This window comes from Dipteris shenzhenensis, chromosome 22 (genome assembly GCF_047967505.1).
Source record: "Dipteris shenzhenensis isolate YYH24624 ecotype China chromosome 22, Dip_SZ_1.0, whole genome shotgun sequence".
In the NCBI taxonomy this organism is placed as follows: domain Eukaryota; kingdom Viridiplantae; phylum Streptophyta; class Polypodiopsida; order Gleicheniales; family Dipteridaceae; genus Dipteris; species Dipteris shenzhenensis.
Genome location: NC_141617.1, coordinates 50,928,193 through 50,953,710, shown reverse-complemented (window position 1 = coordinate 50,953,710; position 25,518 = coordinate 50,928,193). Strand labels below are relative to the sequence as shown.

Sequence of the window (25,518 nt, the reverse complement as noted above, 5' to 3'; positions counted from 1 at the left end):
AGTCTATCCAAGCCGTAAAGTCCTTTTGATAGGCTTTTTGGCTCGTATGGTGACTCAGTGAGTTGGCTTTTCTTTAAATTAAAACCTTTAGGTGTGTACAACTCATGTCCAAAAAGGCCCACTTTCCTTAAAAATAGGCTTCAAAGTGAGCAAATTTTCTTTCTATATGATCATAGGAAAATAATGAATTCAGATAACTCACCCTTAAAGGGTTGCCTTAGGTTAGAAAATACAAGACTAGATAGTAATCATTGCGAGTATCGGTCCTAAGTGGCCTAAAGGCGTTTCACTAGCTTAAAAAGCCTATATTTATTACTAAGTGTGCTTAGTGAACTAAATCGATGATCATCGTAAGTCTAGCTTTTATAAATCCTAAGTTTATTAAGTTTCCTTAATTTACCAAGGACACAAATCATCGTAAGTCTAACTATTAGAAATCCTAGGTTTACTATGTCTCCTAGTGTTCGATGATTAGTATAGGAAGTCGAGCTTAGAAATACTAGGTCTACTAAGTGTACTGCTTAAGTGGCCCTAGGAATTAAGGGTGGTGAGCCCTATCACCTCAAGTGGGAGTTCTTGCATGACATATGTACAAGATGGGTGATGATTTAACATAAGCAATTGGAAGAGACTTGAGAATTGGGTTGTCTATTTACTAGTGCAACAAGATTAATTGCAACAAAAGTGTTAAGGGCGCAATGAGAAGCAGACAATGGTACCATCATTGATTAGTATATGTAAGATTGGAGGAGTGGGAGCAATGTACTTTTGACACTGTGATGTTTGCATCATGTTTTAGATTGTTGCCTCATGTGCTTCATGTTTCTTCTTATTTTCAAACTTGAGAGTTTATTGCTCATTGTGCACATGTATAGCAGACCCAAAGACCTGAGAGGCAACGTCGACCAATACCGAGACCTTGATGCTGTCCACACTAACGATGTAGGACGCTTCTACAAGGCAAGGGAGAGGCTTGTGCTATCCACCAGAATGCAGGGTTACTGCATGAGTGAGAGAGTGAAAGCTAGGAGTGATAGATCCTATAAGAGAGCTGAGAGATGACTGAAATATAGAGCTGAGAGTGAGCTGTGTAAAACTCTAAAAGATAACTGAAAAGAGCTGCTGGAACAGACCCAAAACCTTACTCCATTCATTGTCTTGACTCACCGTTTGATGACTGCGTGAACACCTTCCCAAAGGGTTGATTTGATGCCAAAGGTTGAGGCTGGTCGAGGGCCACTAGGGGTGAGTGTCAGGCTATTCAGAGGGGGTTGAGGAGGAGTTGTAGGAGGCTGAAGTGTCGGGAGAAGTGAATGAGGAAAGAGGGCCTGGAGGCCCCCTATTTATAAGGCTTTTGGGGCTGGTCGGTTGGCCCCATAAATGCCAACCCTAGGCCCCATAAAGGCAGCCCTAAGCCCCATAAATGGCAGCCTAGGGAGGGGTGCAGGGTAGCCTATAAAGGCAGCCCTTCCCCTACCATTCTCTTCACCTGTTCTAGCCTTGAGGGGGCCCAAAAGGGCTCCTATCCTAGGACCTAAACCTATCCCTAAATTAGTAGCTAAAGCAAAGACAAAGCATGGAGTTCAACAATTTAGTATTTTGGAGGATAATACAATGCTTGGACCAGAAGCACAAGAGAAGATTTCTATTTACTTCATTATAGACCTATGCCTTGTGTTCCTTTTGTGTTTTCTTGTTTTTAGATTTATCTCCAATGGAGACTATTAAATGTGATTATGATTCTTGGATTAACATATGTTTTTGAGTCAATTTTGGTGAAATAACTCTAGTCTAGATGGTGAGAGAGAAGAACCCTCCATAGCCCCTATTACTATAAAGACAGTCTAGGCATTGAAAAAGGAATCCAAGATGCAATATGTTTAAGATGATTGAATATAGAAATAAAAATCAAAGCTAGGAGTACTACAAAATTTTCAACTCCTCACCTTCATATTTTTTTGGGATGTCTTCCAATCCTATGATTTTGATGTGCCCCCTCCCCCTTTGTGTTTGTTATGGTTTTTTTGCAATAATAACTCCCCCCCCCCCCTCTCTCTCTCTCTCTCTCTCTCCCCCCCTCCCTCTCGCTCCCTCTCCCCCTCCATGTCGCTCTCTCCCCTCTCCCCTCTCCCCTCTCTCTCTCTCTCTCTCTCCCCCTCTCTCCCCCTCTCTCTCTCTCCCTCTCTCCCTCTCTCTCTCTCTCTCTCTCTCTCTCTCTCTCTCTCTCTCTCTCTCTCTCTCTCTCTCTCTCTCTCTCTCTCTCCCTCCCTCTCTCCAACTGCATTAGGATGGCATATACATATGAGATAGCTGCCATGTGAGCATGAAGAGGCTCAGACCAAGGGGAGTGAGCAGGCCAAGTAGTACCAAAGGAGTCAAGATCCCCATCTCAAGAAGATTCGAACAAATTCTGCCAGAACTAGGAATTGGACCCTCACAAACCTCGCGAGGCCAAAGTCCATGATCATCGGTATAAGCCCCAATGGAGATGTTCAATGCAAGCCCACCACCAAGACCGCTGCACGAGGACATGAATTTATAATTTTTAGGAATTTACAGTGACTGACCTGGCCTCACACTGATTAAATTTGTAAAGGACGCTTCAGTGCAATTAATTCCATGGGCCAAGGCAAAGGATTTGAGGGTTAGAGAGGGGTAAAAATCCAACGACTTGAACGGCAAGCAAAGGCAGCTATTCTTGGCTCAATTTCATTGGGGGCTAAGCTAGGGTTGGTTTAGATCCATCTCAGATCCAAGTCTCGTTTTTCTTGCTTCCCATCTATCCACACACCTTGTGGGAGCCAGTTTCTCAGATCTGCCATTACCCACGAGTGCTGGTAGGTCCGAGATGCAAAATTGCTTCTCCGAGGAGCTGCTACATGAAATCACAATGCACTAATTGTTCGGTGAACTGTTTGTTGAAATTGCAATTTGCCAGGACAGGAAGCTGATGATTGCGCACTTTTCCAGGCTTCCTTTTGCTTCCAAATAGGGCGATTCACTACTTTGTTTTTTCCTAGGGCTAATCCAACAAATTTGCAATTGGCAGTAGCCTTCTAGGCCGTTTTAGGATTTTGCAAATTGCCAAAGAACTCCTCTGCTCAATCGTTTTCAGTTTTACACCTGTTTGGGCTGCTCCGCTGACCTCCACCAAACCTTCAGGTTTCCTCATCTGCCATGCCATCCGGGTGCTTCCAAGGTTAGCAAACTTCTCTAGTAGCCCTCTAGACTTGGCAATTTTCCTTTAGCAAGTTTACAGGGTTGTCTTTGCTGATTTTCACCTAGGAGGGTGCCAGAGAACTTGCCCAGGGAGATTTGTTCCATGCTGACTGCTCTCCTAGGATTTCCCGAGCTTTCAATTTGTTAAATATTTTCCAGGAGCTTTCCTACTACCTCAAAACTTCAGATCTTATTGCTTTGTTGCAGCTAGCCTTTTAGTTTGCCAGGAATAGCCAGGTGTGGTTGTTTGCTGGCCGCTATCTTGCTAGGATGCCCTTGACGGGTATCAGAGCTGCCAAGATAGATTTGGGTGATTTCTCTCCTACCAAGACTCCCCTAGAGGGTATTAGAGCTGCCAAGTTAGAACCTCAGTCAAAATTGGAAGAAGGGTTGCCATGGAATGCTGCACTGGACTCGGATTCCTTTTCTGTGATTACATAGCAGGACAAGCATGCCTGTGAATGAATTGTTCAGTTGGCTATCTTTGGGCTGATGCACGATAGTGCTTTCTTTGTATTTGAGCACCTTTCAAATAAAAGATAAAGAAATACCGAAAGGGTCGCTAAGTTTAGGGCCAATCTGCTGTCTGGTGCAGGATGGGGGCAATCTAGCTCTCAAGTGTTGTTTTCTAAGTTGACTTGTTTTACTGTGGAAAGTTCTAAGTGGCTGAAAATCAAGTATTTGCTGGTCATTAATTGCTCACTGCCCTTTGGAGATTCCGAAGGCCGATTACAGCGGTTCCATTGCCAGGATATTGCCATCTTCTTCAAGAGGGTGAACCCATGGTACTGTTTAGGGCAAGACAACAAATACTAGTTGCTACAATAAAATTGCAGCCTAGAGAAGTTTTCTTCCATGGCACATAGCATTGATGCTAAGGAGAAATCAAGGTTTTTTGATTATACTACATGGTGGGAGGAAGATGAAGAAGAGCCCGTTCAATTGGAGCATGCCACCAAGGGTTCTCGTTATTCATGAAGAGGAAGAGGTTGAGGAGCCAAATGCAGATGAACAATTCAGGACACAATTACAGGGAACTGCTCAAAATTTGGCACAGTTGATGCAAGATCCACGCTTTGCACAATTGGTAAATGCTCCTTTGAAGCCTGAGAAGAAGAAGAAGAAGAAGACTCAACAGCTTGATGGAATGCCTCCTACATCAGGTATGGGTGGAAATCCCCAGAGCTTTCCATTTTTCGATTCAGACAATAGACTTTCCCTCCATCTTCTATGCCCACAGGTTACTTTGGAGGAGGTTCAATGTTTCAAGCGATGGTTGGATAGCATGGGGATGCATGGAAATTTCCCTTATGGATTTCAGCCTAGCATGCAAGGCTATTGGGGGTAGATGTTCAGAGTTATGCTGGCTATGATGCCTATAATGATGTATGGTAACATTGGGATGCAGCCAGGAATACAAACTGCTATGCCTGGTATGATGGAAAATTTTATGGGAATGCCTGGAATGAATGCAATGGGACCACATATGGTCAATCCTACTGTAAGTAGTGGACAGAGTGTCACAAATCTTGGTAATATTGTGCAACCCCCATATTTACAGCCATGTGCATATGATAATCTTACACCTAAGGGGAAGCTGAGTGACTATAAAGAGGGTGGTTTAGCTGTAAAATTTGATACTTTTAATGGGAGTCAAGACAGGTTAAAAGCTCTTACTTTTATTCAGCAGTTTGATGCAGCTTGATGCAGCATACTCAGGTGGGAATTTTACGGAGTCATCAAAAATTCAAAAAGCTGCCACTTTCTTGAATGGACATGCTTTGCAATGGTGGAAAAATCTTCTCTTGTAGGGGAGAGCACCCACCACGTGGATGGAGATTAAGCAGGTCTTTTCAGCTGCATAGTTGACCACCACATTTGAGGTTGACATCATGATGGCTTGGCATAAATTGGATGCTGAGAATTGCCTCAAGTTGGAAGAATATAACAAGAAATTCTGGGAAGCCCTGTTGCCAGTTAGCTCCTATCAGTATGTTCCATTATCTGAGCAGGTAGAGAAATATTGATGTGGATTGCTGAAGGAAATTCAAGACTTTTGCATGAAGTTGGTTTCTAACATGTCTCAGTTGATCGAGAATGCCATTTCACCTTATGCTTTGCTACAGGGCAGGACCAGAGGTTTTAAGGGTAGCAAGAGAGAAGAGTTCAAAAGGAGAGAGGAGTTCAAAAGGAAGGAAGAGTTCAAATAGAAGGAAACATTTGGTAGACCCTCAAGAGCTCCTTTGGTTGCAGGACAGCGGTGTGTTCTCAGATCACGGCCTACCAAATTGATGGAGGAGAAACAAGTCCTTAGGGAGAAAAATAGATGTTTGTACTGCAGAGAAGAGGGCCATCAGTTGCATCAATGCCCGCACAAGAAGAAAAGACAACATCCTTTGGAGGATAAAGATGAACAGAAGGTGGAACCCAAAGCTGATCAAAAGAGCAAGAAGCAAAAGCCATCTACTGGCCTTGTGCTTGACATGATCATTGATAAGAAATAGGAAGATGATACAGAGCTTTGTAGAGCTTGGGGTAAAGTTCGTGATCAGTCCGCTCTATTTTATTTCTCCTGAGTTAGCACGAAAACTGGGTATACACCCAAAGGAAATGGGTTCACTTGCACAAGCAAACATGATTGCTACAGGGCTAAGTACATCCATCACCCCAATCATTGAGAAGCTGCGTCTTCATATTCAAAGTTATCTTGATACTGAAGAATTTTACATCATGCCTTTGAATGGTTGTGACGTGCTTTTGCACATTCCATGGTGTTATTGTCTTCGGGCTATTGTTGACACTTTCAATAAAATAGCTAGCCTAACTCACAGGGGAAAGACTCGTGTGCTTGATGTAAAACTCAAAGGAGAGTCCATTTCGGTTGTATCTGCTTCTGCAATTACTTCATTATTAATGAAAAAGGATATTTTTGCGTATTTGATTTTTACCAAAGAAAAAGAGAGAGATGATGATCAGCTGCCTCTTTCCGGGTTGGATAAAGAGCGGACAAATTTCTCGTTTTAGTTTCAAGATTGTTTTTCTGAGTCTTTACCAAGGGAACTCCCACCCAAGAGGCCTAAAGACCATGCTATAGACATTATGCCAAGTAGTAGCCCTTGAAATATACCATCGTACAAGGTCATCATAGCCCAATGGGAAGAAATATTAAACCAGGTAAATGAATTGCTGCAAAAAGGGTTGATTCGGACCAGTTCTTCCCTGTACTGTTCACCCATCCTTTTTGTGCAAAAGAAGGATGGATCTTGGCAAATGTGTATCGATTACCGTGCACTTAACAAGATCACAATGAAGTATAGGTTTCCATTCCATGACATTCTAAACACTGTTGAGGCGTCTTCCATTTTCAACCGCATTGATTTGAAGAGCGGGTCTCATCAGATCCGCATACGATCGGAAGATGTGCACAAGATGGCTTTTAGGACCACTTTTGGGCCTTATGAGTATCTTGTCATGCCATTCAGGTTAACCAATGCTCCCGCCCCATTCAATCGAATGATGGGCAGGATTTTTAGAGAACATAAGCCCTTTGTGGGCACATTGTTCGATGACTCATTGTTTTCTCAAAAAATGAAGCAAAGCATCGAAAGTGTCTGGTAGTCGTGTTTGAGGAGTTGAGAAAACATAAGTTGGTCATTAATACGAAGAAAAGTAAATTGTTCATGCCAAAAATTCGTTTTCCTGGGCATATCATCACCAAAGACGGGATGTTGTGAAGGTTGAAGCAATCAAGAATTGGCCACCACTCAGGAACATCCATGAAGTACGGAGCTTTCTTGGGTTATGCTCGTACTGCAGGAGATTTATTCGTTACTTTGCTGAGATTGCTTCACCTCTGCATGCTTTGCAAAAGTAGAGAGTATCTTTTCGCTGGACTTCTAAAGAACGTGCAACTTTTGAAGAGCTGAAAGAAAAGTTGTGGTCTGACCATGTCCTAATCTTGCCAGATTTGAGAAAGCCCTTCGATGTCCAGTGTGATGCATGTGGCAACAGCATTGGAGGAGTTCTTATGCAGGATGGAAGGGTCATTGCTTATGAGAGCAAGGTGTTGCAACCCACGGAAATAAATTTTCAGATTTATGAAAAAGAGATGCTTGCTGTTGTAATTCATGCTCTCTCTTAGTGAAAGCACTAATTGTTGGCTGCTGATTTTTTATGTTCAAACGGATCATTCTTCATGAGGTATTTTCTCACACAGAGGAAATATCTGAGAAGCACATGCACTAGGCCTTTTTTTTGTCTATGTTTCATTTTCAGATTGTGCATGATCCTGGGAACAAGAACGTGGTTGCAGATGCACTTTCTAGTAGGTCAGTGCCGAATGCAGTATCCAAGAAACTACATGTTTCTGCTATTTCTATTGACTATCATGATGAATTGGATGCCATGAAAGAGCAACGGATATATGATCAGTTGTCTGAGGGACAAAGTAATGATCATTATGCTAATCGAGATGGTTTTCTGTTGATGCATGGCCGTTTGTGTGTCACAAAGCAATTGAGAGAGTCATATTCTGCCTTATGCTATTGAGCACTTTTATTGGCCAACTTTGCAATGTGATGTTAAGGCGTATATCAGGACATGCATCACCTACCAGAAAGTGAAGCATGACAGGCAGAAAACCCTTGGACTATTACAGCCACTCCCCATTCCAGATAGACCGTGGCAAAGCATTGCTATGAACTTCGTACACTGTCAAGTCATGATGGTATCTGGACCATCATTTGCGTTCAGTAAACAGGCTCATTTTATTCCGGTGAGGAAGAAAATTTCAGCAGACCAAATGGCAAAGCTTTTCATGTCTCATGTTTTCAAATACCACGGAATGCCACAATCTATCATCAGTGACAAGGACCCACGGATGACAAGTTTATTCTAGAGAGGATTGTTTGAAAATATGGGGCCACTCCAAATTTATCATCCTCGTTTCATCCATAGTCTGACGGGCAATCCAAGGAGGCCAATGGTACAGCCCTTTATCTCTTAAAGTGCTATGTTTTGGAGCACTATGCAAAATGGGAGCAATACTTGCCACTCATTGACTTTGCCTATAACAACACGATTCATACTTCTACAGGAAAGGCTCTTTTCGAGATTGTAGAAGGATACAAGAAAGGTCCGCCCATTCTGCACACCCAAAAAAAAAATTTTGAAGCTGATAAATTCGTGGAAAACTTAGATGAGGCTTACAAGAAAATCAAGATCGCTCTCCAGAGATCTCAAGACAAGCAAAAGAGAGCCGCTAATAGTCACCGTTGTGGGCTGAAATTCAAAGAAGACAATTGGGTTCTCTTAGGCTTTCAGAAAGAACGGCAACTGAAAAAGAAGGGGAAAGACAAGCTTGGTATGAGGTACTACGGTCCCTTTTAGATTCTGCAACAAATTAGATTCTGCAACAGATCGATGACGTAGCTTACAACCAGAAGCTCTCGAATCATTGGAAGATTCACAATGTGTTCCATGTGAGTCTTTTGAAACCATCTTAGAGAGAGGTACCAGAGGATATGCCTCCTAAAGAACAGCCTGAAGTTGAAGAATTGGATGAAATCTTCCTTCCTGAACAGACTCTGACACACAAGGAACACAAGGTAAAAGGTAGAGTTATCCGTCGCTATCTAGTTAAATTCAAAGATTATTCAGCTATTGATGCGAATTGGATGGAGGGTGAACTGGCAGATTCATCTCAATTGTTACGGCTCTACCTAGAGGCATTTTAGCTTGAGCTGACTCCGGTTGGGGCCCATTCACGCTCAACAGAGCGTGTGTCTGGAGCATTGCCTGATGCTCAAGAGGAGGGTAGCACCTCTCCCTTGGTCTTGATATTTAGAGGTCGCTTGGTGACACTGTCGGTCTCACTTCAGGTACCACTTGCTGACGGCATATTTGCCGCGAGACTTCTAGATCAATGTACTAGTCACTGTCAGTTTCCGTTTATAATGCATTCCTGATGTTTCAAACACATATTTGAACAGATACCTGTAATATTGACAGTCTACCACTCAGTATTTTCATTTTTAAATTTTTTATACATGTCGTTTTGAACCAACAAATGAGGACAATTGATGTGTTTCAAGAGGGGGCTCTGTCATGGGGACGTGAATTTCCAATTTCAAGGAATTTACGGTGACTGACCTGGCCTCAAGCTCATTAAATTTGTAAAGGACACTTCAGTGCAATTAATTCCATGGGTCAAGGCAAAGGATCTGAGGGTTAGAGAGCGGTAAAAATCCAATGACTTGCAGAGCAAGCAAATGATTGCTCACTTGTGGACAAATAGCAGATAGGCTTATGGGATAGTCGTATATATGGGATAGTCGTACATATAACACGTGGCATCCCAACACTAGAATAGAATATGTAAATGGAGTAATTGTGAGAAGTGCAGCGGAAATGAACAGAGGGGGGAGAGAGAGAGAGAGAGAGAGAGCATTCCTCACGCACACCACACTGAGAAGGAGAGAAAGGCACAAGAGAACTGCACGTGATCTTTGGCGAAAGCCCAACTACAACTGGGGGAAAACCTCTGCACAACAGGCTGCTCGAGAGCTCCACCGGACAGCTAAACCACCTCAACCACTGGAGGCACACAAGAACTGCTCTACTGGGCTGGCTATGCTGCTCCACCAAGTGATGCAAAACAAGGAGAAAGGGGGGCCTATATATAGGCAGCCTCCCCTCCCTAGTCAGCTGAAATAGAAGGGGGCCGACCCCCTGTAGTAGGGCCGACCAGCCTAGTGTGATACTCCATCGCTGAAGACCGCCACAGGTACTATCGAAGAAGCTCCCTCTTGGCATGAACTGCCTCTACACAATCACTGGAATCCTAGAACTGTTGCTCCCAGGCCACAGGGGCTAGGTACACTCCTTTGGTCTGGAATTGGTACATTGGGTCATCTGGTACAACAATCCAACCGCTGGTACTGGTACATCACACCAACAGAAGGTACTTGAACAATAACCCAACTGATACTGCCACCACCGGTACAAGGTCTGCTTCCCTGCATGGGCACCTATATGCCCTTCTGAAGCCCCCTCTCAAGTCCAAACTGGTACATGGTCACAAGATCGATGAACTTCAGTGCTCCAATGACAACGGGCATATAACAGCTCACAAGGATCAATCAACTATGTTTGAATTCCCGCACTGGCAATCTGCTGACCCATCCCGATTTCCAACACATGAGACAATAGCTACAGCTAAACACTAGGAGACCCCCTCTGGATCTGCCAAGTCACAACGTCCAAACATAATACATACAGATAACATACTGCCACCTGAGTCAGCGGGAACAACTTGTGGCTCGAGGTCCTGCCTGAAAGCCTGCCTCAATCAATGACTCCCTTCCCATCACACTTGATTGGTAGGTCCCGCTGGCAGCGCCTGCCTCGTGCTACTAGAAGACTGGACTATACGTCCTCGCGGCAGTAACTCTATTAGCTAACTGGTTACAGGGCCCCATCAACGTTCTTTTGGGGACACTGCTGGCAGCCAATTGGCCACAACGGTTACACGTACGAGATGCCTTGAGTGCTTCTCGTTCCTCAGCTGTCAACTGCTTTCTGCATCTTTGCTCAGCTGCCAAAGCCTCAGGCTAAATCTCATAGGTACGATCTACAAAGCGCTCCTCTTGGTCAAGCACCATGGGACCAATTCCTCCCAGGTCAACTCAACGAATAGAAGGCCCCATACTGAGAGGAGAACTGGGACAGCAGAGTTATGGCCATGTCCTCGGATGATATTTGCTTCCCTGCCTGGAGAATCTCCTGCTGAAGTTCTTGTAACTTGTTGATGTGGTCCTGCATCAACGAAGACTTCTTGGGATCCAACAACCGCATCTAGACTTCCATGAAACCCTCTTCATGGGAGAGGTTCAGACACCAAATGCTCCCATATACTCTAGGCCACTGGCTGACATGCCCACATATCCGCACCCCTCCCGGGATCCTCCATGGCCATCATGGCAACACATGAACCAGCAAGAGGCACTGGGTAGCCACACAGTCCTACTCTCACGGGGGGCAGGCACACCCACAGCACAGGCCCTCACTCATCTACCCTGGACAGGCACACCTACAAGCAAGGCCCTGTCTCTCTGGGTGACATCAGGAGATGTTGACCTCCAACAGTAATACCATGCAGCAATCTAACAATACTCTAACCTTGATGAGCCTGTATCTAGAGCTCTAGTGCTCAGATTTACACAAATGAGCACTTTAAAGCCATCTACAGAAAAGAATATAGCTAGAAATCATTAGTTCTTTAAAACCATGTCCCATGACCCCTTTACCTATGCACCAATTAACATTAGGCCTAGAACAAGTAAAATAACGTAGGCTCACAACTTTGGCCCACATTTTGACAAATTGTTAGAATTTCAAGTGTCCTATCTGGTGAACATATGAGTGATCAAGCTAGTACTTTACATTTCTAGACAAGGTTCACTGCCTAATACACTAACATTCCCCCCCAAGGCCTAGTATGAAAGTGTTGGGATATTATTTGAAGGGTGTAGAAATTCTAGTAGGTATAGAAACGCTACAGATGTGTGAAGCATCTCAATCGCATAGAGCATGTCGACTTTCAAAACGAGATGCAGAATAATTCGTTAAATCACTAAATAGCCCATGGGCTGAATTATTTCACGTATGGAATCCACCTCATGTAAACTCACACAAGAACTTGCACATGTGATCATTAATGTGAGCACAAAAACAATAAGCAAAGCTGAGTGTAGCTAGATCCAATTGTCATGGGCATGGCAGCTCTGCAGCCCACAACAGCAAGTACACAGGTCAGCCCGCAGATCAGGAACCGACTGCCACACAAGGTGGAATATTAGGAGTGATGCTTGACTCGTACGTTGGTGTAATATTCCTTAAATGAGAAGGGATGGACACGCGTGTGTATGCGGAAATCATGAGGCTGCTATGGCAATTCTCTATTACAGGCGTAGATACTTTTCATGCCATATTGTCATCCCTGCACGTCTTCTCTTGGAACCACCAGTAGAGAGCATAGTAACACTAAATACCTACACTATCGACATGGAGGGAAGATGTTTTTTCCAAGTACTAGAGAGACACACTTATTATTTATGAGCCCTTTCCTCGAGATACGAGGGTGGGATAAAGGCACATAGGCCATTGCAGAGTAGCCGCTCCTGGTAAGTCCTGAGTACAAAAAAACTAAGTAGGACATTTTTTTTATCGAAATGACCAAGAGCTTCAATCTACCCAAGTTGATCACTGATGAAGTACATCCACTAGTCACATCATGGCCCAAATAGGATTCTTTACAAGGTTTCCACACACACACACACACATTAAGTTCGCTTAATAATTTATCTTACTTTCACACACACACACACACACACACACACTTTTTCACTTACACATCCTCACCCCAACCCTTCTCTATTATCCACAGAAATACACACACACGCTCTCCTCCCTTCTCGTCAAACGAGAAATTATGATCTTTTGATGATTCTTGTTTTATTGTCAGACCATCTACTACAACCTCAGAGTACCATCTCAAATGTGAAGCAACTTACTCGATGGTATCTCCTTCACACACACACACACCTCCCCTCGGGGACCTTTGCAGTCTTAGGTTGTGTCTACAAATTGAGACCCATAGCCAATCCTCCTATTTATGTTAAGAATACTGATATATCCTCTATAGTTCCAAGGGAGGCAGTGTTGGATTGATGCTATCTCAGATCACATGCTCCTTGGTGTTAGAGGACATTAAAAGAGCATACATAGGAAATTCCACCATGGGAAGTGGGATTGTGAGGACTCATGAAGGAGAGATCTTGGAGACCTTGGAGAACTCTTGGCCATTGGAGACCTTGGAGACCTGGAGCACCCCGTCGCGACTGAACCTTGGAGGACTCGCAAGCACAATGAGACCCAGGTAAGCATGCGTTTGCCCTGCTATCCAGTCAGTAAATAATCTACATAAAGCAGCCACACAGGGTTGTACAGTCAGAATAGTACGGAACTAGAAAAGGCAATCCTACAGTGCCCAATGCCTCACACCTGCCAGGGAATGGAAAATGCATGACAGATATACTGCAGAAAACAGCCCATAATGTTTCAAAAAGTGCAAGGGGAGGAATACAGGCATGCCCTGTAAAACACTAAGCCTGCAAAACAGCAAATAAATAATGGAAAACGGCAAACACAAAGGAAAAGAAATAAAGGCAAGAGAGAGATTTCCTAAGACACAAACAGCTTAAGCACTTTGAAGAGCTCAAGAAAAACCCCATAAAGATTTTCCAGAAACTACATGGAAACAAATATCAGACAGGGAAAGCAACATCGGAAGACATAATACAGTTTATCTACGAACTCGTCAAAAGGGACAGAGAAGGGAGGAGCACCTAGAGTATCTCCATCAAAGCTATAGATGGCATCATATAGAAGAAGACGTGGAGAGAGGATTGAGGAAGTTAGCCAACGGGATGGCTCCGAACTCACAAGGCTTAGTAGTAGAGAGGTTGACATGGGAAGGGGACGAAGCAAAAGAAATGCTGACCACGATAACAAATAAATCTTTGGAAGAGATATTCCCCACAAACTGGTCCAAAAAATACCCGACCAGCAGACAGGTCTGCCATCCTATTGCTGCCTTTGTAAGGCTTGTGATAGGCCAATTTGTGCTGGGTCTTGCTCCAGCCCTGCTGCAGCCTCCAGGCCCTCTGTACTTGCTGGTACCCGACCACTCTGGTCACAGTATTTGCTGCCCAGTTCCTGCTGCTGCCAACCATGTATCCCCTCTCTTCTGCAGCCCTTTTCCTGGCCCTATCTGCCTGCCCTTTGTGCACCAGAGAGGCAAAAGGAGAAGTGCTATGAGAGATGAAGTTCTTCTCAAGCAATTCCCGCACCTGTACTGCCACTTCCTCCCGCTCAACCTTAGATAGACGGTATGGGGCTTTGTTTAGGGGCTTACTGCCAGGCTCTAGAACAATGGCATGATCCACATCCCTCTTGGGAGGCAATTGGGATGGCATATCAGCAAATACATCAGCAAACTCCGATAGCAACTGCTGCATATCACAATCCTCAACACGGGGAATGCTACCCCCCCTGAGATACTGACACATTCAATGCGTAGAGGGCATGCTCCTTCCTGAGCTCTCTGGCCACCTGCCTTGCTGAAATGACCTGCAATTTAGGAGTGGCAATGCCATGCAATGCTACAGTTCTACCCTTGTGGACAAACCTGAGTGATAGGGCATTTAAATCCATGCTGATTTTACCCAAAGATTTTAGCCAATCGCAGCACGGGACAGCGTCTATTGGGCCCATATCTAGTGCCAAGAGATCCCCAACACAATCATAATCCTCAAAGAGCTTGATCCTTGCATCTTGGCAACAAAATTACCCTCAGCCCATGATCAATCTCAGTAGCAATCAGTCCCACCTATAACGTCTTAGAATTGATGAAACTATGAGTGCTACCGCTATCCACAAAATGTCAACAGTCCTGCCATTAATTTGTCCTTTCAATCTGATAGTTTCAGCACTTTTGGCACCCGTCAAGGCATGAAAAGAGATAGCATATATTGTTTGTTGCGCATCCTAATAGATCTCCTCCTCGTCCACAGAAGCATTTCCATTTGCATCCTCTCACGCAAGAAAAGGCGTAGCAACCTGATGCTCCACATGAAAGACTTTAGGCCAACGGCCTCGCATGTTACATGTGGACTGAGTGTCATCGGTTTGTATACCATGCATATTATGTTCATTAGTGCCACTAGGATCAAAGGGGAAATCAGCCCCCTTCGTGGCTCCAACATTTGGAGCTTCTTCCACAACCTGTGCACCCTTTGAATCATCATGAGTGGCATCCAAAGTCTCAGAAGCATCCATTAAATCCTCATCATCCGATATCTCAATAATCATGCTGAGTTTGGCAGTAGCACTGTTGCGCATTTTGCAAACTTCCTAATGCTCAAGAGTCCACTTCTCACCACACTTAAAGCATAAGTTTGCCCGCTTTCTGCTGTCCATAATAGCCCTGGTGTGTTGTTTAAATTCTGATTTTTCATTACTTGGCTTAGCATCAAATGACCTGTATGGCTTAGCATATGGCATCTTGCTGCCTGTAACAGTGGGAAACCTCGAAAATGGTGCTGCTGCTGATTTTTCTTTCATGCCAATCAGTCACCTTAGGTTTCTTCTCAGCCTCATTTGCATTCCCATATGCGCTGCCCGCTATCATCTTATACTTGCTGGCATAGTTGGGCTCAAATACCTCTACCAATTGGGTTGCACGATCAATTGTTTGAGGGTTATGTGCCTTCACATCTGCAGCTGGAGAAGGACTCAATCCTTGGATGAAACGCAGCAACTTCCCTCTCTCAGATACATCCTATACAAACAAGGAAAGTCTCCAAAAACGCTGCAAGTACTCTTGGACAGTACCGGTTTGCGATAATGCATAGAATTCAGCCAGATATTGCTCCAGTATGAGCGGGGATACAAATGTGGTTCATCAACTCCTTGTACTCTTTCCATGTGGCTCGCCTCTAAGGCGAGTCCCTCATATAACGCCACCAAGTATGTGCATAGTCCTGCATGTGCATACCTGCAAAGATTATGCGATCCTCATCCTGCTTTGGGTAGAAGCGGAAATAATCTTCCAACTTCGTAAGCCACTCCTCCAGCTCATTAGGTGTGCCAATGTCCCCTTTGAGCTTATGCACTATGAGTTTCTCCTTGATATCCTTGGCTGCATAATTCTTATGTGTGTAACTTCCGGAAGTGCGGGCATCATCACGCTTGAGGTTCACATAATCAAAGGACATCTCAAGTTTGATGGCCTTAGGTAGGGCCTTATATGAACGCAAAGAATTTGCCAGCATATCATCAAAAGTGGCTTGTTGCCCACCACTAACCCCCTGTTGTGTAGTAGTTGCTGCCATGTGATGCACTGGCTGCGTCTAGCTATATGAGTTCATTGGCGGAGCGATAGGTGCATGAACCCCTGGCTGAGTCTCTCTGCCAAATGCATCTCTCCGAAATGAGGGCATACCAAAGGGTTGAGAAGAGGACTGACCTCTCTTCTAGGGGCGTGGGCTCCCATATAAATCCAAGCCAGCTCCAAGCATATTCGCTGATGCGGTGAAAGGAGCACTAACCAGATGCACACCAACGGGTCGTCCCAAAAGAGACGGCTAAGCCTACATAAATGCAAAAAGCTATGAGCCAAAAGATGGCCTGACATCCTGCAAGAAAGTGCTCTATGGCACAAAAAATGCATCATCTAAGTCCAGATAATCCCCATGCTGGGGTACATGCAACGGTCAAGAAGACTGATGCTCATAGGCACGTCGGGCATCTGCCATTAAAACCATGTGTGGAGCAAACAAAACATCCTGACTATCTGAGTGGTCCTCTTGTTGGGGTGTAGGCTGCTTACCCTTATCCTGCATAGCAATGGCAAATGTGATCTGCTGTCCCATCTGGGCTGTATCCAACATAGCAATGACAAGAACGGTATCTTGCATAGCCATGGCTATGGTATGGTAAGTTGTTGGCTGAACTCCTATCCTATCTAGCGGAAAGCACCCTGGAGCATAGAGGAAAAGGCATCCAAAAACTGTCTACGCTGCCTGTGCTTCTCGGGATGCATGAGAGAGAGGCTGAGTGGAAGAAACCTCTGTACCACCAATGGATGCAACCACTGTGACAGGCATTTGCTCATGCTAAGAAGCCTCATCACTGTCATGCACTATATCACGAGGGGCACGCTTCGGTGGCATGGTGACTGGCCCTATAGAGAGGAGCTCGAATGTAGGCAAGGAGAAATGGATAGCAAATCCAGGTTGTAATGAGTACCTGAGATAGTGTGTGGGACCACGAAAAAAGTCAATGGAGAGGCTCGAGAGAAAGGTCGTCGAAGAAGCTTCAAAATGGGGCTCGAACAAGCCAAAATAGGACTGTGGGAAGCCCCCTTTTTTCTTTGTTTGGAAGGGGGGGGGGAGGGGGGGTTCCCTAAGTCACCTAGGACACTTAGGACTCCTAACCTAAAGACTCGTAAGATAGTTAGGACATGGACCTAAGATAACCTAACTTGATCGTTTAACCCTAGTTAGTACTAACCTAACCTAGCCCAACTAACTAAACCTAAACCTAACCAAACTAACCCAACCCCACTCACTAGTTAGACCTAACAAGACCTAAACCACACCCTAACTATTAACCTAACCCACCAACTAACCCACTGTTAGCCTTACCTAGGTAAGCTTTAGAGGCTAAGGTTTGCAACGCGGTGAGGATGGGCGGCGCAGGGTGGCACAATGACGATAAGGGCAACGACAAGGGCTTACGGATTCCTGGCACGAGCACGAGTGGCGATTGGAGACAGAGGGATGCCGGCTAAGGGCCTCAGGCTGATGGAGTTTGAGACTCATGGAGAGGAGACGAGCCAGCTGGAGACGGAACTGGTTCGTGACTAGCTGGTTAAACGAACAAGTTGCTTTTGATTGGTTGGGCATCGGGGAAGGACGAGGAAGGGGCAGTTGATTGACCAGTAGCTTTATCGCACAGACCAGTTGGTCAAGGGATAGTGATTCGCTCTGAGGTCAAGGGATAGTTGATTTGCTGTGAGGCCTCACTGTTCGTTTGCTTCCCGCTAGGCCTCCGTTGCCGAGGGTGTGGCATTAGGATTCGCTGAGTTTTGGGCACCAGGATCTTCTCTGTCCTTGGACTCCAACAACTTTGTCTGCTGCTTGGTGAATGTAGAAAAGGCAGCACTGATTCCAGATTAGAAGAGTTGCTTGGCGAAGCACTTTCCCTCTCTACTTGTCACGTCGGGTTCACCAGCATATTAGTGTACTACGTGAAAGGGAAAGCAAGGGTGCCAGGGTCAGAGGCTCTAATACCAATGAAATGAAGGGGGATAGGGGCTGAATTGGTGAAGGCCACAGATGGCAAGAGAGGGGAGGAGAATGAGGAGAGAGAGAGAGAGAGAGATAGGAGGGAAAGGGGGTAGAGGGAGAGGAAGAGGGAGAGAAGGAGTGAGGGGAAGAGAGATAGGGAGAGAGAGTGTAGGCAGCACGTAGGAGGAAGGAGTTGGGAGTAGATAGATTAGATGTCACATCAAAAAGTACATAGTAGGGGGTGGATGGGGACTTATACAGTCCTTCCACATTTTCCACCTAAAGGGCCTCTTACTTGGCCCTTTTCCCCTTCATTACATCATACAAATGGTGGTTCTCTATGGATGCCCCACATGGGCACCCAGACTCTCCAAGGCATATTGGAAAAGAATAGAGACAGCGCACAAACGATTTCTCTTGTTAGAACAGAGATGGATGACACCTCTCGAAAGGGAAGCAATGTGCTAGTACATAGTCTACCTCAACAAGCTTGAGAAAATGGAGCCAAACAAGATCCAACCCAGGACAATGGAGGCCACAAAACATGGGATGGCACAAAGAAGGGGTCAAATGGATAGAGCTGTGGGGAATACAGGCTGCAGATATCCCGCAATGTGGGAGATGTCACAAATCTGGTTACGCAGGAAATGCAACCGAAATTCCAAGACCGAAAATGGATTTCAGAAACAAGAAATCAATCAATGGATGAATATAGAAAGCAAAGAGTACCTCATGGAGGGCATATCATTATTCAAATGGCATTTCATCTGCCAAATAAGGAATGGGTTGCCGGTGGAGAGCATTTCGCCTTGGATGGGTTGCCGGTGGAGGTAGTTGCATCCTACACATACTTGGGGGTCGTCTTCTCCAGCCCAATCTTCACAATGTGACCAGCATTACAGGCCCGACTGAGCAAGGGTTATGCTGCACTGGCCAGACTTGAGCGGCAATGCTTTCATTCTCACTTCCAGGACCCCCGGACCAAAGCCCTTCTCTTTGATTCTTTGGTCCAATCAACACGTATGTATGGCAGCCCTTGTTGGGGGCTAGACCTATCAGAGACAATTTGGACTCGAGTTAAGAGGTTTCACATTTTCATGCCTTCACGAATGATCCGTAGTAAGCCTTTAGGCCCACAACAGATAGTACTTGTGGAGTTTGGAGCATCCCCACTACAACCCGATGCAGCGTTTCAGGTTACCACGTATCTCTACAGCATTAGACAATATGGCTCCTGCACCACAGGGCGACTTAGGCTTCCTTGGCTGGCCTTGTCCTCATCCATGACACCAACGGCAAAGGGTAACCAGAGGTGTTGGTCTACACGCACATGCAAATGGTTTAAGCGTTTGGGGCTCCACATCGACAGGTTACCTCCCTTCTAATCCCCACTACAACCCGATGCAACGTTTCAGGCTACCACATATCTCTACAGCATTAGACAATATGGCTCATGCACCACAAGGCGACTTAGGCTTCCTTGGCTGGCCTTGTCCTCATCCATGACACCAGCGGCAAAGGGTGACTAGAGGTGTTGGTCTACATGCACATGCAAATGGTTTAAGCGCTTGGGGCTCCACATCGACAGGTTACCTCCCTTCTAGTATAGCTTCAAGAGTTCCACCCCAAGCATTCAACAATGGGTCACTTACTCGCAATACGAGCCACAATAGAGGGAGTCAAAATTAAGAAAAGGGCACTTTATGCTGTTTTTTAGACTTCAAGAAGGCTTTTGACACAGTTCCCCGTAAAACCGTATCATGCTCCAAGGAAAAGGTCATTATAAGCAGTGACATAGGGGTCAACCAAGGAGCTATCTTTGGCCTTTTCATTGACAAAGTAGAAGATTGGATGAGAACACATAGCAGAGGAGGAGTTCAGGTTGCAGGGTATGCCCTTCTATTGCTCATTTACGCAGACGACATGGTAGTCTTTGCAAAAGACAAGAGGGGCATACAAACACAACTGGACACATTGGGCAGCTTTTGTAGATACTCTGCATGAGGTCAACAAAGCCAAAACCAAAGTGTCATACCTGGAGCCTGAAATAAACAGATGTCTTTACACTCGAATGGGGGGCTTTGGAAGTAATGACCTCATACAAAATACCTCAGGCTGGAATTTGAGGACAAGTACAAGTGGAATGCATGCGTGGAAAGGAGAACAATGGGAGGTTTGAAAGCACTAATCAGCTTCCAAAATCAAGTACACCCTTAGTATTCCAGTCTCTAATACAATAGAATCAACCTCTGCAACAGGCGGTGCATAATAGACTCTAGCACAAGACACAAGCTAGCTGCCCAAGAGTGCATAGCCAGACCAAAGGGGAGACGGTAGAAGAGAGAAAAGAGAGCCAACGAACAGGACCTGTGGTTGGCTTCACGGAAGTTAGGTGGGAAGGATGGGGGCAGGTTGCAATGCTATCATGTGTTCTCTCTTTGATGTTTATTTGCTCTTCTTCTATTAAGCAAACACATGCGCACTGCCAGTAGAAATAGATGACAAGGGCATGCATTGGACATGTCAGCAAACATTTGGTGCATGTTACACCCATCATAGACCATGTTTAACCTCCAAGCACAATAATTGTGCATCATCTCATGTATCTCTCTCTCTGTACTTGGCCAGCTACACTAGAGCGTTTTATGAAACTCTAAAATCCTGCGAAGCCATGTGGCACATTCTAAGCCATTCGATGAACTGGCCTATTATTAGCTACTTACAATATACCTGGCAGCTGGCCAAGCATTCTAGTTATATATCTAGATAAACCTTTCACAAACTCAAAACTCATCCTATGAATACAAGCAGTTTTAGCCTCACGATAGGCAGCCACAAGGCTGAAAATCTGAAACGTCGGTAATGAATCGCAGGGACTAGCTACCATGACATCCCCAATGAAATCATCAGCCAGTGGGTGTAAACCATTGTATAAGCATAATCCCTCAGAGATCCACATGAGCATCCAACATCCATTTTTTCAAATACCTTTGTACTGAGTTCTCTCAGAACTCCAGAGATGAGGGCAGACTGTTCGCACTGAATGAGAGGGCTAACCAAGTAGTCATACGGGTTTTTTTCATCGAAGCTACACCTGCCTTGAAGATTTTCATCTCCATTTACTTCAGTTATATTTCAGCAGGTCATCAACCATTTAGATCAGCAAGCCACTCTGATCCTAAACCTTAAGAATTCGTTAACGAGGAATACTGTTGCATACTAAATCAGCAGTGTAGGCAAACAATCTGCTCCACGCCACAAAAGCTGCTCAATTTAATAAATCCTTTGTACGTGATCAAATACAAACAATATGCTGACAGTACCCTCTTCTCCAAAGTTTGAGCACACCTTGACATTTCTTATTTTAAACAGTTTCGTGAATATGCTCACAGTAAAACACAAGCAAAGTCAATGTGGCAATGAGTTCAAGATTTGAGAGCATTAACTTCAAGATTTATAAAAGAGATGGCCATGTGGTCATGCATTCCGTCAATCACAGAACCCCAATTTAATGTGTAGTTTTAAATTCTCAATCAAATTGACTTTCCGGTGATAGATTTGCTCCCATTTTTTATATCATACAAAAGAGTATTATGTAGAAATGGATCTGTGTTTATCTTCCATCCGGCAAAAGGCTGAGTGGTTAAATTCTAAGACTCTATCCTTAAGTATATTTTACATATTCAGCAGCTTGAACTTTTCCCTCAAGATCCATACAGAAACATACCGTGCTCACTCCCAGGGACCTTCATCCACATTATCTGAAGATTTTAAGAGCCAAAACTGGTGCAAATACATTTTTCTGTGCATAGCATTGGCAGATATTATCTGGTGAGAACTAGGGCTGTTTCCATATCAATCGAATCCCCAACTCTCTGTGCTTAAATGTGCCCCTAAGCAGAAGTAAAAATCTTGCATCATAAACTCGAGTAGCCTAAATCTTAAACACTGCAGACCGAATTATCATGGATATTCCTACTTGCAGCTTTTCACAGCTTTGCACACCTCATGAACAACGACAGACTGTCCACATAGAGCCAAACAGGTTTTCATTGTTCAAAGTGACTCCACAGTTTCAATGTTACTCCAGCAGTATAATACAAGCTTCTATTACCTATAAAGAGGCTTCTGATGTATGCCAAGGGGAAAAGAGAAAAAGCAGAATGTCAACTCACATCGCAAGCTGCAGAGCAGGGGACAACATACCACGTGGCACATCATGAAAAACAGCTGAAAGATGGCCAAGAGGCTTGGTGGATCTATTTTAAAGCACAAGGAGGAATAAAGAAACCATGTTGATGCATAATTGTAAGACTGTTTATGCCTTTCCAGCTGGCAGCGCAAAGGAAAAGGGCGTTCAGAATTTTCATCTTGAATTCAGAGAATTCAAATCGAGTGTCCCTCCTGCCTCTTTCCACTCCCCTTGCATTGTATTAGTCGTGAGCAAGTCCATATCATGAAAGCCTCTATCGACCCCGACCTGATCGTCGTTGAAGAGATCATCTGGGTTGCTCTCGCTGGCATCCTCCTCAAGAGTCTCCCAATCGTCTAGCATCTCATCCACCATCCCATCTTGTTCCTGAGACCCAGTTTCTAAGCCTGTGTTCTCTTCCCCTTGCATTTGGGAGCCCACGAAGTGATAGGGTTCAACCTGCATCCGCACTGCTCCGCCTTGGGCCTGAATCCTGGCCGTCTCAGCATGGGCTTGCATCCTGGCTGCTTCAGCCTGGGCCTGGCGTACTACCTCCGCATGCGCTTGCATTCGTGCTACTTCCGCGTGAACCTGCATACGGGCAGCCTCTGCTTGAACCTGCTGCATGCGAACGGCCTCTGCGCGCGCATGTGCTTCGGCTTGTGCCTGAGCCTGAGCTTGAGCTTGGGCTTGGGCCTCCGCACGAACCCTCTCCGCTTGAGCAATGGCCTCTTTCATTCTTGCCTCTGCTTCTCGCTCTGCTCTCTCTCTGGCCTCGATGTCCACTTTTAGATCGATCAATTTCTGCTTTTCGTCTTGCAAAAGGAACTGTTCCACCATCAATCTCTCTTCCGCTCGCATGTCTCCGTCGGCCCTTCGCTTGGAGATCGAATTAAAAGCCTCGATCTGCTTCTCCAGAGTAGACCTAAACTCGTTGATTTTAGCGGTCAAGCTGTCATTCCATAATTGCGAACGACTGATTACTGTGCCGGTGCTGTCCATAAATCTGTCGTTTTCGTCCGCATCAAAATCTGCAAGGACATGGAAGGGCAGAAGCCTGCAAAATAACTGGAGCTTTCAGAAAATAACCTCCAAAAGACAAAACACGATTCGCTCGGCTGCCGGCAAATTTTCAAAACTGCAAGTCACAAGGTTTGGCCTGCCTATTCCTCAACATTGCTTCTGAGGTGATTGAAATGCCTTGCTATGACCTTACGACATAGTTGTACATGTTGCCCAAGGGGGGCCAGAAGGGACATTGGCGAAAAAGGGGCCGGAAAGTGGGTGAGTTTGACCTTTCGCAAGCATCCTCGAGGGACGTGAAAGGGCGGTCGATGTCGGGATTGCAAACCCGGTGGGCATCTTGGCGGGCAATCTCCGCGTCCGACAGGAGAGGCACCTTATCCTTGGCTGTGGCCACCGTTTTCAGGGAAAAGCCTCCCCCTGCTGCCGTTGTAGCGAATGCTGCGACTCCCCCTCCTGCTGCTGTTCCTCCTTTCCTCGGAGCGTCTTTGCTCTTGATTTGCTGCTGCTGCTGCTGCTGCTGCTGCTGTTGCTTGCTGAAGTTGCTGCTGTTGGCGAAAGCAGCTGCCGCATCCATCATGACGGATCGATCGATCTACGCCGCAACGCAGCACGATGGATCTGCAGGGAATTCAATTTTTGTTGAGCAGCCTCGACTCTCTTTACACACAAAACCTCCGTCGTTTGTCACCCTTCAAAGCTGGTTTATTAGCTTGCACTTCGTGGTTTATTATTAGCACTCTCTCCCTCTCCTTAAGAGGTTTAAGTAGCAATACACATTTTCACATTGTAACGTCATCATGAGCTTGATGAACAAGAGGCAACCGTGTACCTAGCTAGGTGGGGCTAAGTGCTCTACGAGAGTTAGTGCCCACATGCACTTGTTAACAGATGAGAGGGGATGTATTAGCGAGAGCAAGTTTTAGCTAGTTGTATTCCCATCATCTTCTCGAAAGCTCGAAGTGGTTTGGGCATTCACTCAATTCCCTCGAGAAGCTCCTCTATTGTCTATCAATGTAGGCTTCGAGCAGTTGGCCCCTTACAGTTGGCCATGGGTATGAGTGGGGGGGACTGGGGGAACATCATCTTCTCCAAAATTGAAAAATCCATAACATTTCCAAATTCAATCAAGGTTTGCTACATTGAGAAGTGCAAATACAAAATTTATGACTTCATGATAACTATTACAATCTTGCCATTATGTCTATTTCTAAAATCCTTAACCTGAAAACTTAGATAATGTGTGGAAACTCTAACACGACACGTGGTGTTTGATTGACAAAATTACATACGCTCGTCACAACAAATTGTTAGGGCATTGGACAAACAAGATCATAATATTACAAATAATGGAAACTATGAAGCTACAGCGGCGACTACCAACTATATGTCTTGTCAAGGCTCTGCCCATTCCTGCTTCCCTTTCCTTCAAAACTAGGACTAATAGTCTTTTCGCAAAGACTTTTTGAAAGAATACATACCATGGAGAGCTCAAACATGAAAAGGTAAAAAGAAAAAACAAGTAGAGAATCACCTAAGGCTGTACTTTCTTAAGATAGGTTAGTTTAGTGACAATGTGTGTAAAGAATTTGATGTATTGTTAAAATGATCATGCATATAGATATATATATAAATAAAAGTCATTAAGTTATTAAATGATCTGACCAATATGCATATGGTGTTCCTATTCATGTATTTTGTTACTAATATGTTTGTCCAAATGTAATCTAATTGTGAGCCATACATAGTAGTTGCTTCTTTTATTTGCAAGTGAATGTGGAATCTCTCCATTGTCTTTTTAAGGTTGACTGATTGGGGTGGTTGTTTGCACATATCAATGTTGAAGTCACCTAATAATATAAGATGTATGTTGTTGTTGATGTATGTAGTATGTTTTATAAATACTAGTAGGGGACTTGTGCGTTGCTGTAGCACAACATGATTGTAAATATCTATGCAAAGGTATGCCAACATTGCTATGAATGTCTACCATTTTTACACATGGATGTGATCATTGGAGATAGATTATGTTTTGCAAAATAGTTATATACATCACCTTGACCCTCCTGCACGTATTCTTCTAAAAAATGAAATCCAAAGTTTAACAAGTTCATCAAGTACTTGTGCTTTTGCAAGCTCACTGCACCGTTCATAGTTTCCTCAACCTGCCTT

The 25,518-nt window shown here is 44.7% G+C and overlaps 2 protein-coding genes across 3 annotated transcripts; one reads left to right on the top strand and one right to left on the bottom strand.

Annotated features, from left to right (window-relative positions):
* The first annotated feature begins 5,114 nt into the window (after window positions 1-5,114).
* On the top strand, window positions 5,115-7,767 carry LOC147888254 (uncharacterized). The gene is made up of 3 exons (XM_087393309.1): window positions 5,115-5,231; window positions 7,094-7,339; window positions 7,495-7,767. The coding sequence occupies exons 1-3, from the start codon at window positions 5,115-5,117 to the stop codon at window positions 7,765-7,767; spliced, it is 636 nt and encodes a 211-aa protein (XP_087249435.1).
* A 13,986-nt stretch (window positions 7,768-21,753) lies between these two features.
* Window positions 21,754-24,053, bottom strand: LOC147888253 (uncharacterized). Of its 2 annotated transcripts, XR_015543159.1 has the most exons (3): window positions 23,619-24,053; window positions 22,338-23,380; window positions 21,754-22,024 (listed from the first exon to the last, which is right to left on the bottom strand). XR_015543159.1 is itself a non-coding variant. In XM_087393884.1 (2 exons), exons 1-2 carry the CDS (start codon window positions 23,924-23,926, stop codon window positions 22,498-22,500), a joined length of 1,191 nt encoding a protein of 396 aa, XP_087250010.1. In that variant the 5' UTR covers window positions 23,927-24,053; the 3' UTR covers window positions 22,283-22,497. The 2 variants fall into 2 exon arrangements, 1 of the variants encoding a protein (XP_087250010.1); XM_087393884.1 differs by lacking the exon at window positions 21,754-22,024 and having other exon boundaries at window positions 22,283-23,380.
* Window positions 24,054-25,518: the final 1,465 nt, after the last annotated feature.